This window comes from Oreochromis aureus, linkage group 15 (assembly GCF_013358895.1).
Source record: "Oreochromis aureus strain Israel breed Guangdong linkage group 15, ZZ_aureus, whole genome shotgun sequence".
Lineage (NCBI taxonomy): Eukaryota > Metazoa > Chordata > Actinopteri > Cichliformes > Cichlidae > Oreochromis > Oreochromis aureus.
In genome coordinates this window covers 26,998,478-27,012,942 of record NC_052956.1, presented here as the reverse complement: position 1 = coordinate 27,012,942, position 14,465 = coordinate 26,998,478, and the positions used below count along the sequence as shown (strand labels likewise).

At 42.1% G+C, this 14,465-nt stretch overlaps 2 protein-coding genes across 6 annotated transcripts; both read right to left on the bottom strand.

The window, feature by feature from the left end:
• Positions 1–476: 476 nt before the first annotated feature.
• Positions 477–2,706, bottom strand: tmem251 (transmembrane protein 251). 3 transcript variants are annotated; one of them, XM_031755999.2, is made up of 3 exons: positions 2,483–2,706; positions 1,267–1,836; positions 477–882 (listed from the first exon to the last, which is right to left on the bottom strand). In XM_031755999.2, the coding sequence occupies exon 2, from the start codon at positions 1,826–1,828 to the stop codon at positions 1,457–1,459; it is 372 nt and encodes a 123-aa protein (XP_031611859.1). In that variant the 5' UTR covers positions 1,829–1,836; positions 2,483–2,706; the 3' UTR covers positions 477–882; positions 1,267–1,456. The 3 variants fall into 3 exon arrangements, with proteins under 3 accessions (XP_031611859.1, XP_031611875.1, XP_031611867.1); XM_031756015.2 differs by having other exon boundaries at positions 477–834; XM_031756007.2 differs by having other exon boundaries at positions 2,607–2,705.
• A 593-nt stretch (positions 2,707–3,299) lies between these two features.
• Positions 3,300–13,031, bottom strand: LOC116332933 (ankyrin repeat and SOCS box protein 2-like). 3 transcript variants are annotated; one of them, XM_031756035.2, is made up of 10 exons: positions 12,956–13,031; positions 11,918–12,280; positions 8,425–8,535; positions 8,158–8,327; positions 7,932–8,087; positions 7,288–7,533; positions 7,019–7,190; positions 5,843–6,413; positions 5,243–5,396; positions 3,300–5,139 (listed from the first exon to the last, which is right to left on the bottom strand). In XM_031756035.2, the coding sequence occupies exons 2-10, from the start codon at positions 12,271–12,273 to the stop codon at positions 5,003–5,005; spliced, it is 2,073 nt and encodes a 690-aa protein (XP_031611895.2). In that variant the 5' UTR covers positions 12,274–12,280; positions 12,956–13,031; the 3' UTR covers positions 3,300–5,002. The 3 variants fall into 3 exon arrangements, with proteins under 3 accessions (XP_031611895.2, XP_031611910.1, XP_031611902.2); XM_031756042.2 differs by having other exon boundaries at positions 4,999–5,139; positions 5,243–5,298; XM_031756050.2 differs by lacking the exon at positions 12,956–13,031 and having other exon boundaries at positions 8,425–8,531; positions 11,918–12,055.
• Positions 13,032–14,465: the final 1,434 nt, after the last annotated feature.

The window sequence follows — 14,465 nt, the reverse complement described above, 5'->3', positions numbered from 1 at the left end:
TCATTTATCTGAAGTGTCTCGCTGTTTTCAGAGAGAAATATTGAACCTGAGCTCAAACGGGCTTATTTTGGTTAGCAGGCCTGCAGCACTCTCCTTCATGCTTTGTCCTCAGGATTTTTGAGCCACTAATTCTCTCTCCTGGTTTTTACTGAAGTGGCTCGATGATGAATCCATCCCATTACATATAAAATTAAATTCATTTTATTTTCCTATACTTTCCTGCTGTGATCCAGTGGAGCATCTTTCCTCCTCCTGCCTAATGATTACCACCCCATCGCCCTGACTCCAGTAATTATGAAGTGCTTTAATAAGTTTGTGGACAATATCAATGTGGTGGGTCTCATACTGGACAATGATGAGACTCACTACAGAGGAGATCCAACACCTCAGACAGTGGTGCTTAGACAACAACCTCATCCTGAACAGCCGCAATCTGATCCGGAGTTTATGCTGATGATGACTGACACAAACACAGATCTTCTTACAGCTGCTTCGTTTTATTCAGAAACAAAAACAAAAAAAAAAAAAAACAAAAACAATGTTTAGAACATAATCGTGCCAGTACACACCTGAGTACTGACCTCTGTCTGTGTCCTTTTGTCAATGTTTTTTTTCACTTCATAAAAGTTTCATTACAAAAAAAAAAACAAAAAAAAAACACCTGTAGCACCTGTCTCACCTGATCAAACAATCAGTATCACTAACTGTGATGAAGTCACTGAAGATTTATTGTTGGTGGATTGATCGCTTTGATTGGTGAATTGGCAGGATGCTGATTACTGCAGGTGTCTGATGCTCCAGGTTCAATGTAGAATCATCACCTGTCTGTTTCACCTGTCACAGATGAGGACGAAGAAGACGGCGGTGAAGAAGACGAGGAAGCTGAAGAAGAACAGAACTGTGAAATGCAGCCTCCCTCAAAAAGATCACGAACCTGAAACACCTGAGCACACTTTCACATTGATTTTTCTTTTTTAAATTGACGATACAATAAAGATGTCACGGTAACCAGTGTTTCATGTGACTCATTAAATGCAGAAAAGTACCACATTTCGGAGTAATCTTGCTCACTGATTGGCTGTCAGCTGTGAGGTTTTCAATTAACCTGTTTTAAATAATGTATTGCGTAACCATGGCAACAGCACTGCTGTGTCAGTAAACAGATAACTAATGAAAATAAAGTGACTCACAGCCTGGCAACCAATCACAGCACAGGGTTCAACATGATGTTACAACAGTAAAACAACAAGGAAAAAGACTGGTTACCACTGGTGGGAGGGGCTTTTTCACAGGGTGCTGTCAGTCTGTACTGAGGGCAGCAGAACTTCCTGTCAGGCCGCAATCATGGTAAAACTTGTTGGAGTGTTTAAAAGGCACACAGGAAGTGACATCACAAACTTGTCCTGCTGTCATCCCCCCCCCCCATCGCGTGGGAGGCTCTCTAATTGGTCGTCCTCTACGTGTCGATGAGCGAGCCCGCTGCCCTGTGATTAGCTGGTTTGGCGGCATGGCGGCGGCTGTACAGAAGGGCGATGCAGACAGGAAGCACACAGTATCCAACAGCCCGGGGGTCTGCCCTCGTGCACGAGAACAAGAAGAGGAAGAGCTGCAGGTACGGCAGCAGGAAGATCAATGCCCACATCCACAGAGGAAGTGGTGACATATGGACAGTGATAGCGGGAGGTGGAGCTGATGGGCTTGCACCTGCTCTCTGCACACGTTCCAAACTGAAGCTGTGGACCTCAAAGACGTAGTAAGCCACCATGACGCTGAGCAGCAAGTAGAAAGCTACACCCACCCATCCCATCCTCTGACGGAAGTTCATCATCCTCCATACTGCAGAAGAAACAGATTAAAAATCAATACAGGATCAACGTAACTGAAACATTCATCAGTGCTCTTATATCCAGTAACAGGTCAGAGGTCAGTACATCATCCAAAAGAGCAAATCAAACAATATAAGATCATCAATGAAATCACTACTCCATCAGTGCTGAGATAAACAATCTCTGCCAGAGTCCATTTAAATTCCATATGATATAAATCTAAGAAACAGTTTAAAACCTGCAGTCTCCAGTTACACTGTTCAGTTCCCACCAGACTCAATTCACTTTTCATCTAATCCAGAGGAAAAGTGGGGAACTCCAGCCCTCAAGGGCCAGTGTTCTGCAGGTTTTAGATATCATCCTTGGTAAACACACCCGAATCAAATGATTAGTTCATTACCAGGCCTCTGAAGAACTTCAAGACATGTTGAGGAGGTAGTTTAGCCATTTAAATCGGCTGTGTTGGATCAATGACACATCTAAAACCTGCAGGACACCGGCCCTCGAGGCCTGGAGTTCCCCACCCCTGATCTAATCCAAAGTGTGCTAATATTTAGCTCCGTGCACTGATTTACTTCAACAGAGAGCTATGAGCTCTGACCAGACTCCATTTATTTTTCATCTGATTTAACGCCTGCTAGCATGTAGCTGTGTACCTTTGGCCCTGTTTCCTGCTGTAACAGATGCTCGTGCGGCTTTCCTGTAGATGACGACCACGACACACTGAGCTGCTTCCTGCCGGCCTCAATCTTCTCTGCCTGTTAGCTCATGTTTTCTTACCTCCCTTCGCGCTGATATTTCAAATTAAAATCCAGCTGCAAGGATCGTGTTTTGGTCGCTGTTGTTCCCGTGAAGTCTCGTCTCTCTCTTCCGGGTTAGTCACCTGATGCCAAAGGATTACGTCATGTTTTACACAGTGCCGTCTGCTGTTTAAACAGCGTCATTACACAGCTCGTTAATACTACAAGTCAGTATAAAATCAAATAAAACTGCATACAAACTCATCATTTTCATGTTTGTTTGTCTTTGTTCACTTTTACTTGTTTCTGTGACAGTTTGGATCCTTCATTGAATAATCTTATATTTCAGACTCTCAGATACAAACAGAAATGATTCACATGATAAAATTCAGCTGATTTAACAGAAAAAAACATTCAGACTTTGATGTTGGTGCCCTTGTGTAAATTTGAACATTAATTTAATGAAATAATCAAATATCAAATAATCAAACAGCCTAAACTTTATTAGTATAGCAGCTCATTTCCAGTCTGACAGACCCAAACATTTAAAACACAAACACTTTCATATATCTGTGAAGGTTCTCAGTCATCCAGGTCATCGTAGTCAAAGGAGTTCGCAAAGAAAAGCGTCTGGACTTCTTTAAGTTGCTTGAAGACGTTTCACCTCTCATCCGAGAAGCTTCTTCAGTTCTAAGGTCAAATGGCCGAGAGTCCCAGATTTAAACCCAGTGGGAGTATATCCCCCAAAGAGGGACCAAGGTGGTGATCCTCTAATCACATGAGCCAAGGTGTGAAAGCGGGTGTGTTTCATATAGGGCTTTTCCTCTCACACTGTTTTACCTACAGCAGCCATTACTTTCATTCTGTGTGTAACCTCTTCCATCACCAGGCAGTGAAAACTGAGCTGAACTTTGAGGTGAAGAAGCATCTGATGAGGAGCTGGGACTGGGTTAGGACTTTGCTTCAATGTGGACTGTGGATCTTAATGTTGCTCACCTGGAGTGGGACTGAGGTGGATTCAGGAAGATGCTGGTTGTTTTCCTGGTGATGTTGATTATGTTTTTGTTTTCTTCCAGGTGAGATTTAAGGGGCTTTCACAACAAAACAGAATCAATTTACATCAAAGATGAGAGGTTGCTGTGCTGTCAGCTCAGTAACAATTTGTCAAAAACAGCTGACAAAACATCTGTTCTCCATAACCACTGCTTCTCAGACTAACAAGCAAATCTTTGTAAAAGTTCACAGATCTGTCCAGTAACAGACTGAAAATGCTCTCACTGTACACTGATGATGCAATTCTGTTTATCTGAAAATTACACTAATTAGTTCCTGCTAAATTATAATAATATATAATAAAGCTTATGAAGATATTTCAGAATATTCACTCAAACAAAGTGAAAATGAATGAAGAAACTAGATTCTGAAGTGTTCCAGTTTAACGTGTAGTAATTCAAATATTCAGGGACACAAATGTGGTTAAGAACCTACAACTCAACAATGGATGGATATATCTTTCTTTTTAAAATATTTGGTGGAGTCAGATTTTTTTTTTCCAATTTATGAACAATTAATGATAAAAAAAAAAACAGTATTACTTTGGGAAATAAAGCTTATGGAATCATTTAAAGCAAATAAAACAAACAATTTCAAACCTTGCAAAAAGCAGTTTAGATAAAGTGAAGACAGAAAAGCTTTGGACACCTTGTCTGTTTTTATTGGGGGGATATTAACCCAAAGCAAATCAGAATATTTGTTTGTTGTTGTATTTTTTTAATCATTTCCCTGTCGAGTTTATTTATTTATTTTTTTGTCCTTCCACAATGTCATGAGTTGAAAATGAGGATCAGAGTCTTTCTCCTTGTTTCTTTTGTCATTAAAAAAAAAATCATTCTTTCTATTCTTTCAGATTATTCAGAACATGAAACCTTCAGATCCTTAAATACCAGAAGTTACTAATCTGAGTCCTGGGTAAATATGCAGGCCCTGCATAGCTTGATCAGAAAGACCCTCTCAGTCTCTTAAGGTGGGAGTCGTTGGTGAAGACCTTCAGGAGTCTCCACAGATGATCAGTCTCAGTGGTCAGTGGTAACTTTATTGTCCCCAATGGGAAATTGATTTGCAGTACGTCAGCATGTCAAACAACACATACACACACAAAAACAGCAAATCTGGACTTTGAGTCTGGATTTTGAATCACTCAAAATCGGTCAGAGACAGTTCAGAGTCATCTTGACTGTTTACGTCAGTCAAGTCTTTGTGCCCCCTGACGTTTGACATGTGGCATTTCTTTACTCAAAATCCAAACTAAAAAAAAAACAGGTTCGTGCAGCATTAAGAGTGGATTGCCACTGCTGTGTGCAGCACTATCAGGGTACCAATTTAAAAAAATCAGAGCTAATCAATAACTCTCGGTGAAACCATTCAGATTAATAAACATCAGTCAGTCTGCATCAACTCCTGATGCTGCAAGAAGCGGATCAGACCCCCAGGGAGTGGCAACTTCTTTAACCGATGGCGACCAACCAGCTGAAGAATCTGCAGCCTGCAGAGCTGCAGCAGTGGGCGCGGTGGAGCTGAAACAAACACAGACTGGTTAGCCTGGAAACGCACCAGAATAACTCTTAACACTGAAATCAGTGAAATTGCAGAAGAATCAATTATCACTTGTTGATTTACCTGCTTTCTCCTTTATGCAGGTCCATTCAGAGTAACTGTCCAGGTGTTCCATCAGTCTGGAGCAAAGAGTCACATGACCGACGTAATCTAACAAGACGTCAATAATTGGCCCCGCCCACCGACAGATACTGGGGACGGAGATCATCTCACAGAACTGTCAATCCGTAAGTGAATCAAACAATCAATCACACCTTAACTTTATTGTGAGGTCACCTGAAGGCCGTACTGGGATTTAGGCATTAAGGTTTAGCCAGGTACTTTCAGGTATTACCCAAGCATACAGCCCCACTGTATGTGCTCAGAGTTAGATTCAGATAACCTGGCTTATGTACAATGTTAATGAAAGGTAATGATAGATAATGAAAAGTTATCCTAGATATGTTTGACTGGCTCTGAGTATAGGCCACATTTTAAACATCCTAAAACACCATGAGCTCTTTAAATGTCCCATTTCACACACATTAACAAGGTCTTTAAATACCCCATTTCAAACAAGGCCACCTGGGTAGCTATGGTAACAGTTTTGTTGTTTTGATTTTTACCTGGATTTGTTTCATTTTACCACATAAACATAAAATTAAAAGGAGAAATAGAGGTCACCTGAATGCCTCTTCTTGGGACAACTTGGTCGATATCATGGAGTTCACCCCTCTCTGTTCGACTGGTTTTGATTGGTGGGTGAGGACTGCTGCCGTACACACAATTGAAGCAGGAAAGGGCATTGCCTCCATGGTCTAGCAGGTACTTGAACATAGGCAGGTACTTCATTGAGAACATGTACACGGCAGGGAAGGTAGTGGGGTGGGTGGGGATGGTAGCGTTGATCTCAGCGCCGTGTTCTACAAGCAGTGTGATGGTCTGGATGCAGCCCTGCCTTGCTGCTACCATCAGAGGCTTGAAAACATCCAAGTTTGGGTTAGCGCCAGCAGTCAGGAGCATTCGCACAGCATCGATGTTGTCGTTAATAACAGCAAAGTAGAGTGCCGTACTCCGGCGGTCCTCGTACAACCTAGACCACTCCTCTGATAGTTGGGCGTTGACATCGAACCCTGCCTCGATTAGAGTCTCCAGGACATCATCACGGTTACGCTCTGCTGCCATGTGCAGAGGGCTAATGCCAGTCCGCCGGACTCTGGCCTTACTGGTGGCTGGGATCAACATGGAGACTATGCTGGGAACAGGAAACACCTAGCAATTAGCCTGAACTGATACACCTTAGTGAAGCTTACGGACAAAAACACTGGGTCACTTACGATTAGAAATAGCTGGCCCACTTATATCCAGAAACATCTGGGGCATTTACGATCAGAAAAACAATGGCAACTCATAGCCAGAAACATTTTGTCCACTTACAACCAGGAACACCTTGGCCCCATACAACCAGTAAAACCTAGTGCACTTACAACCAGAAATACTTAGGCCACTTACAACTAGTAACACTTCGCCACTTATGGCCAGAAACATTTTTGCCACTTAGAACCAGAAAAACCTGGGTCACCTATGACCAGAAACACCTGGGCCACTCATGGCCAGAAACATTGCCACTTGCACCCAGAAACATCTGGGCCACTTGTGGCCAAAACCCCATCGCCACTTTGGTCTAGAAACACTGGGAACACTTAAGGTTAACACTGTTGCTCCCTAAAATTGCTCCAGATACCTAAAACCTGGGTGAGTCGAGGCAGCCACACTTACCACAACTCAATGTCACTATTAAATACCAAATTAACTCCAGTGAGTCTGCACAACTCAGTAAACATTTCATAGTGTACCTACATGTCACTTCCTCTCTGGGCAGCAATATGAAGGGGAAGCAGTCCCCTCTTTCCTGGTTTGTTGGCATCAGCGTTCTGGGAAATGAGAAGCTCAACAGCTTGCTCGTGTCCATTTTTAGTGGCTTCATACAGAGCTGTCGCGCCATCAGCTGCCTGACTGTTGATGTCAGCACCTGCAAAATGGGAGATGGGGTGGGGTCAAAGGTGGATTTAATTCAGTGGCAACAGAGGTGCTTAGTGCGCAACAAGTTCAGTAACCACTTTATTTACCATGTTTGAGTAGAAAACGCAGTGTGGCAAGCTGCCCACTCTGAGCAGCAGTGAAGAGTGGTGTGATGCCATACATGTTGCTGATGCTGTGTTTGGCGCCGGCCTTCAGGAGCATCTCACAGATCTCCACGTTGTTTCGGCTAACAGCTTCCTGTAGTGCCGTCCATCCTTGAATGCAGCGAGTGTTCGCCACTACTCCGTGGTTCAGCAACACTGCCACAATTGCTGGGTTGCTCCTCTCACAGGCTGCAGGTTGGAAAACACATAAAAGGGACAGTTCACCCAAACAGGAATCAGATGCAGTTGAATCAAGCTGAGACGATGTTCATTGGGTTAGGGTTAGATGAAATCATCTCCCTCTTCTACTCCTGCTGGTATGACTGCTTGGTCTATGTTTATAAATTGGCAATCTACAGAATATAGCCCAGGTAGATTAAACTGCCATGCAGAGCTGGTCAAATTGGTTGTTTTTAGGGGCTTGGTGAAGCTGTTCCTACTGGATGTCAAAGAGAGTCTAATCTCCCAATAAAAACTTATGCAGATGGGATAAAAATCCTACATTTAAAAAAGGTTAGGACTCTTTCATCATTTCTGTTTTTCTTTGGGGGTTTTTCTCTTCTTCATTAGCATCCTGTCTCTGTTACCTTTGTACAGTGGTGTCTCTTTGTCATAGTTTGGGATGTCAGGATCAGCTCCTCTTCCCAGGAGCACCTCAACGCATCCCAGATGCTCTCTACTGACGGCAACCAGCAGTGCTGTCTCGCCGCGTTCTGTCCTCTTGTTGATCATCCCAGGCTGAGCTGCTCAAACCAAAGACAGTATTACAGATGTGCTCAGTTGTTCTCTGTAATTTTGTATAGGTGAGCCTACCTGACAGCAGCATGCGCAGACAGGTTTCCTTGCCAAACCACGCTGCCTGGTGAACTGCCAGCCAGCCCGGTTTACTCGGCAGCATCAAGTTTGTTCCCGGACACATTGCAAGTGCTTTCACTCTGCTTGCATCACCTTCACGGATTGCTTTGAACAAAGGTTCCTCCTCCCTGCAGTGACAAGACCAATCAGCCAACTGCACACTTGAACACCTTGTTCAGAGGTGAGTCAAACGGCTCTACATGTTATAAGCAGAACTGAACTCACTCTTCAGGTTCAGGACAGATGTGGACCAGACTGCCATCATGTCTGCGATATGCCACCATCCTCTTCCCAGAACCCGTGACAAACAGACTGATTGTCCCATCAAATGTCTTCCTGCCAAGACAGCAGCCAATTAGGACACAGTTCCAAAAAAAAGAAAGCAATCAGAGCACAGTCACAAAGACAACAGCCAATCAAACTACAGACAAGGAAACTACAATCAATGGCTGTATCCCAATTCAGGGTCCGCAGCCTTAACGATCCTCAAGGGCCGCGTACTCAAAGACCGCTAAGGCCAGAAGTGCGAGGCTTGTAGGCTCGTGAAATAGGACGGTCTAGCCTCCGTCACGCTGCCCAGATTGCCTAGCAACCATGATACTAACAGCTGGAAACGTTTCATACAGCTTTCACAGAAATGAAGAACATATTTTATTCATTTGTTTGTTTGTTTCTACATGAGCTCTGTGTGATTTGATAAGTATCTGAGGCTGAGACCACAGGACTGTAAAACATGATAGTTGGGCTTCATTTCTGTACTGAACAGTCATTTTAAGATTAGTTAGTAAATAACAATTAGCTAATGTTGTTCATGAGACTAAAATCATATCACTGTGGTAATGTAAATATAATATTGCCAATATTAAATTATTAGTCATTACATCTGTGAGCTTGAACTCTGTGTCAAATACTGAGCTTCAGTAAAGATTCAAGCTGCAGTTATTTATATTTCCTATCACCTTAAATCTTCACTCAAAGACAAGTATCTTGTCTATATATAGATGTATTATATATAAGAGACAAATATTGTTCTTTTAATACGTTGGCATTACTAAATTTGGCTCAGTGCTTACATACATGTGTAAAAAGAAAATGTACGAGGTGTGAAAACTGTTTCTGATAAAATGAAGAGTAGACTGGTATATTAAATATTCCTTTATTGGGTGAGAAAATCATACCATGTCATAACTGCTTTAAGTTATACAGAATAGATATCAGAGCCTTAAACAGGCTGACTTCTGCTAAATGGGTCAAACTGGGCAGAAAGTATACAAACATAACATCCTTATAGAATATGATGTAACACTATAGATCAACTTACCTCAGAATATATAAAGCATATAAACAATTACAGCAATATGATGCAACAAACACAGCAGTACTACTAATCCAAAATACTCAAAGCTTCATAGAACTGAAACAAACATTTATTTTTAGCTCCATTCTGCTGCTGATACATACTTTAGGTTTCTGAATATTAAACTTGTTGCTGCCTTTCATAGTGTGTAACTTGAAGGCCCTGAGTACTTTCTCCCACACTGAAAACACTGGAATGATAACATTATTTGAACATTACCTAATAAGACTGATTCAGGACAGATAATTAGTTATTTTAAACTTTTCTAGCAGTCCTTCACAAACAGGGAACAGTCTGTCTATTCTCTCCATCTGTCAGCTGCTGCTGGCTCTTCCTCCTCCTCTTCCTCACACACTGCTGAGTTTGTCCTGGTGGATCATCAGGGGTGCAAAGCCTCACAGATGATGTGCAGCAGTGGGTCCCTCAGTCTGTCCTCACTCTGGACACTTGCAGTTGTCACACATGGAAATCAAATGTGTGATAAGCTGCAGGATTCAAACACAAGTGTAACTTATAAATACATGTTCATACTTTTATTCCACAATCAGAGAGAAAGAAAAAGAGGGAGAGTGCAGGACAGACAAACAGGTGACAGTCTCGGGTGTATACACTGCTACAAAACAGCACAAGAGAAGGAGGATTTAGTGTTTGTGTTATTACGAGTGCTAAACAAGAAGAGTTCCCAGATGGTCCAGTGGACACATGTGTGACTCCTGTGATTAAAGCATCTTTCTTTCAGCTTAACGAGTGAACCGTCAGCTCGTTCAAACATACGTTAAAGTCCGTTTGGCTCGACACCACCGAACAGAGGCAGCAATATAACATAGCTAACATTAACAGTGCAGTGAATCCCGCTTGTGCTGTGATATTCAGGACTGCAAACCGAGCAGCATTCACTGACTTTCAGCTTGTTGTGTTTGTGGATATGTGACTGACTTTAATTATCCATGAAATCATCACATTCTCTGTAAAGATTAAGGTCAACTATTGAACGGCTTTAAAACCAAGTAAACGCTGAAAGTACAAACATCGCTAATGTCACATAACTTTGCCGACATGTGGCCAACAGTAATGTTTTAATGTTCTTCGTTATTCAACATCTGCACATAAATAAGTGACATATTATTCAATACTTACTTTTAACAGTTTACTCTTCGGCCGCTCCGCTTCTGCCGTCTGCGGCAAAATTATCCACACCGACTGCCGCGCTATGAATTGTGGGATATGTTGGGCCACGAAGTCTACACCGGAAACCCGATCGGTACCCCGCATGCGCGAAAGGTGTCTACTTCCGGTCGAAGCGATTTACGATAGTTACGGGTCAGAGTATCTGTTATAATGTTAAGAATAAGAAGTGTCTCTTAAAATGTTTCCGATAATGAAACGTTTAATATAATGTAGACAAAAACAAAAAAATAAAAAGATAGTTACGGATTAGGACTACCCGATACTTACTGCGCATGCGCAAAGTCGGACCGTACAAATCGGGTCTACCCGATCCGTACCGCGCATGTGCAGGGGTTTTCTTCTTCTTCTGTTCGTTTAATGGTAGTTTACTCCCCAGTGTTCGAGGATACTGCCACCTGCTGACTGAGCGAATGAACCCTATTGTAAACTGAATTAGCGTCATTACAAACGTGTGTTTAATTTGATTTAGTGATAGTCAGTGTGTTTATGCTTGTCTGTGTGGAGAGGATTGATTGGAATAGTGATGATGATCTCCGCTATCACTGTCAATTGTCAGTAAACACTTCGTCTGGCTGATGAATCTTCACGTGACACATTACAAAGTCTGTATTATTAACTCTGTAATTAGGCGCCATTCTTCTTATTTTACGGCGCTGTTGTTCAATCGGGGGACGCTCTCTGTTGAGGAGAAAAGCATGAATTTGTTTGTATACGGATTATCCATTGTTTAAATGTCCCGGTAGTCGAAAAGGAGGCAGAGCTGTTGAGAAATGCTAGGAGCTAACTGGGCGCTAACCGTATCATTCAAATATATTGAATGTCGCAATGTTGGCAAAGAGAGGAAGTGACGTAACATTTGCGCATGCGGGGTACCGATCGGGTTTCCGGTACAGATCGGGTAGTGACACCGCCACATCCTTAAAATTCAGGGAAATGAAGGACGCATTTGAGGGGACAGCCTTCGGCGTGTCGCTGTGACGTAATCGGCCTTAAAATGCGGCCTTTAAGGCTGCAGACCCTGAATTGGGATACAGCCAATGAGAACAAGGACACAGGGTCTGCATCCAATCAGAACACATTCAATAACAATCAATCAATCAGTCTACATGCAAACTCATGCATATCCACATACTTGGTCAGAAGAGTCTTAGAATAAAAATGGAGGCTACTCACGGATCAGGAGGCTTTTGAGGTGGTGGGTTTGGTGAACTGTAGTGTGCTGTGGTCTGTGCTTGAAGGGAATTTTGAGCTCTGTGGCTCAGCTGGTTTGTGTTTCTGGCTGCTGGGTTCAGTTTGTCAGGACAATGAGAAGGCTGGACACAGCTGGGGGTATTGGCACTAATGGTGTTGTTGGCGGTGATGGTGTTGGATTCGGTGGTGTTGGTGGTGTTGCCATGTGTGTCTGTTAGGCTGCGCTCAATTGCAAGCTGCAGCAGCTCTTCTTCACTCAGATTACTGTAGAGAGAATAATCGTCGAAGGTCAGACTGGAAGCAGATGATGTGGAGCGAGAGATCCTGGGTCCTGCCATGATGGCACTGAAACAAGTAGGATGTGACACCAGTCAGATATTGATTGTTTCTAATTTAATTGTTTTATCACGTAAAGAAGCTGCAAAGTCTTTCTGAATATACTTTTTACAAACTCAGGGTTTGATGAAGAAAAAAAACAAAAAAAAAAACAAACTACAACAAGGTTTACCTGCAAGCTTAAAAGCATGGAAACTCAAGCGCCCCATGTTCACTACCAACAAATACTGGACATACAGCTGGTAAAGACATGCTGGTAACACTTGGAGACAAAGTGTAATATAGTTCAAAGTTCAAGTTCACCATCTTAACCAGTTTGTGAAGCATTAATCTCTCAGATTATTTTACTGTTAAATTTTTGTGGGTTTTTTTTACAGATTTTATCATCATCATCTGAGAACAGCTCTCATTGAAGCTGGTGACACTCACAGGGATAATTTTCATCAGGAGAAGAGTGGAATTACCCACAAAAAGCACATTTTAATGTGTGCACTCAGAGCCTGAAGCAGCGAGCCCAGCTTAATGGAGAAAATTAATAATAACCATCTTGATGGCCAGATAAACAAACATAAATAAAAAATATCAGATAAACAGACAGAAAGAAACAAATTGAGATAAACAAAGAGCCAGAAAAACAGAACGTCAGATTTCAGTCTAACAGCTGTAGTCATTGAAGTTGTTTACCGCTGTCAGAAATCCAGTTTTTCCTTTGAGTTTCAGCTTCGTCCTTTTCTCCGTCTGTTCTCCAGCTGTCTGTCTGTCTGTCTGTAATGTAGTCTGACCCCAGCGTGGGGGTGGGGATGTTACTTAAGTTTTATTTTAGGAAGCAGCTATCAGAGCTTGTTGACCGGTCCACCTCTTCACTGCTCTAATGTTGCAGGTGGAGTCACATGAAGCTGTATCACACAAACAAATGCTGAAGAGCTGCTTCACAAACTGGATTCACCACAAAATAATCCCAGACCTACTCAGAGCTAAAGATTAACTTCAGGTTTAACTCTTATTTCAGGATTTTGAAATGGTTTCATTTGCTAAGGTACATCACAATGTAGCAGACCTAACTTGCTCCAGAGCATCTTATTTTCCTAATTAGAGACTCAATGGCAGGAAAAGAGTGCAGAGCGCAGCAGGGACTAGAGGTTTTTTAGGAGCGTCTAAAGATTCTTAGTGAAACTTTATTTCTGCTTTTTTCCTAATGGCCACAAATGTCATTTAAATAAAAAGATTTAATAACTCTATAAGCCTGACCCAAAGTAACTAAGTATCAAGCTCCACCAGGACTGCAAGTGAAAGAATAAAAACTGTTAGAAACCATCAGAAACATTACTTACCAGAACAAACATCTGCCATTATCCTCAGATCTTTATGTGTCCTAACGATGGAGTGTCATAGTAATATGTCTGCACAAGGCAAGGTAAACATAACCTTCACCTGTCAAGGATTGTTAAAGAATAATTCTCTATATGCAAGTGTATATTTAACACAAGTATGTATGTTTTTCTACGCCTCAGTGCTTTCGATCTAATATTCATACTCTGATGAACACATCGGAGCACAACCTCTGTTAGTATCTTGTCCAAGGATACTCTGGCCTGCAGACTGGAGCAGCCAGGGATCAAGCCACCAACCTTCTAATTGATAGATGGCCTTCTCTATCTGTTGTGCTACAGCCACTACTAGACCATATTTAATCCAAATGTTTAAGTTTTAAAATAATTTGTTTATATCAGTGAAATTTTAGAGCTGCGGAGACTGAAATCCCAAAACTTTCCAGAGTGAATCCCAGATCTGTCTCAAGTTACACCAGAGTTTTAACCTCCACTCAGTCATAACTTTGTTTATTTAAAAGTCTCCACACAAATTCATGGATCGTTATCACAACACGCGTATGTGTGAGTGTGTGCGTGTGTTATTTTTAGACTGAGCTACTGAGGGAAAGCAAATGTCAGATCAGGTCAAAGACATAAAGTGTAAGTGTTCAGACATTAACAGCCTGAATGCTGTTTAACGATCCTGGCTCAGGCTGACCTCTGCTGTCTTTCCATGACCCTTCCTCTTCTCTTTAGCCTCACCTCCAACCAGTTTGAGGCAGTCTGAGGTTTTTTTTAATGTTAAAAGGGAGTTTTTCCTCTCCACTGTCACCAAGTACTGCTTATAGCATATCATCAGATAGTTGGGGGTTTCCCTCTAATAC

Bases quoted from the DNA above. Each gene is read 5' to 3' on its own strand.
- tmem251 (XM_031755999.2), bottom strand. From the start codon at position 1,828: ATGATGAACTTCCGTCAGAGGATGGGATGGGTGGGTGTAGCTTTCTAC.
- LOC116332933 (XM_031756035.2), bottom strand. From the start codon at position 12,273: ATGGCAGGACCCAGGATCTCTCGCTCCACATCATCTGCTTCCAGTCTG. The intron at 5,397-5,842 runs GTGACCTCTATT...ACGGATTGACAG, and splicing joins TCCCAAGAAGAGGCATTCAG to TTCTGTGAGATGATCTCCGT. The intron at 5,140-5,242 runs GTAAATCAACAA...TGTTTGTTTCAG, and splicing joins CTGCATAAAGGAGAAAGCAG to CTCCACCGCGCCCACTGCTG.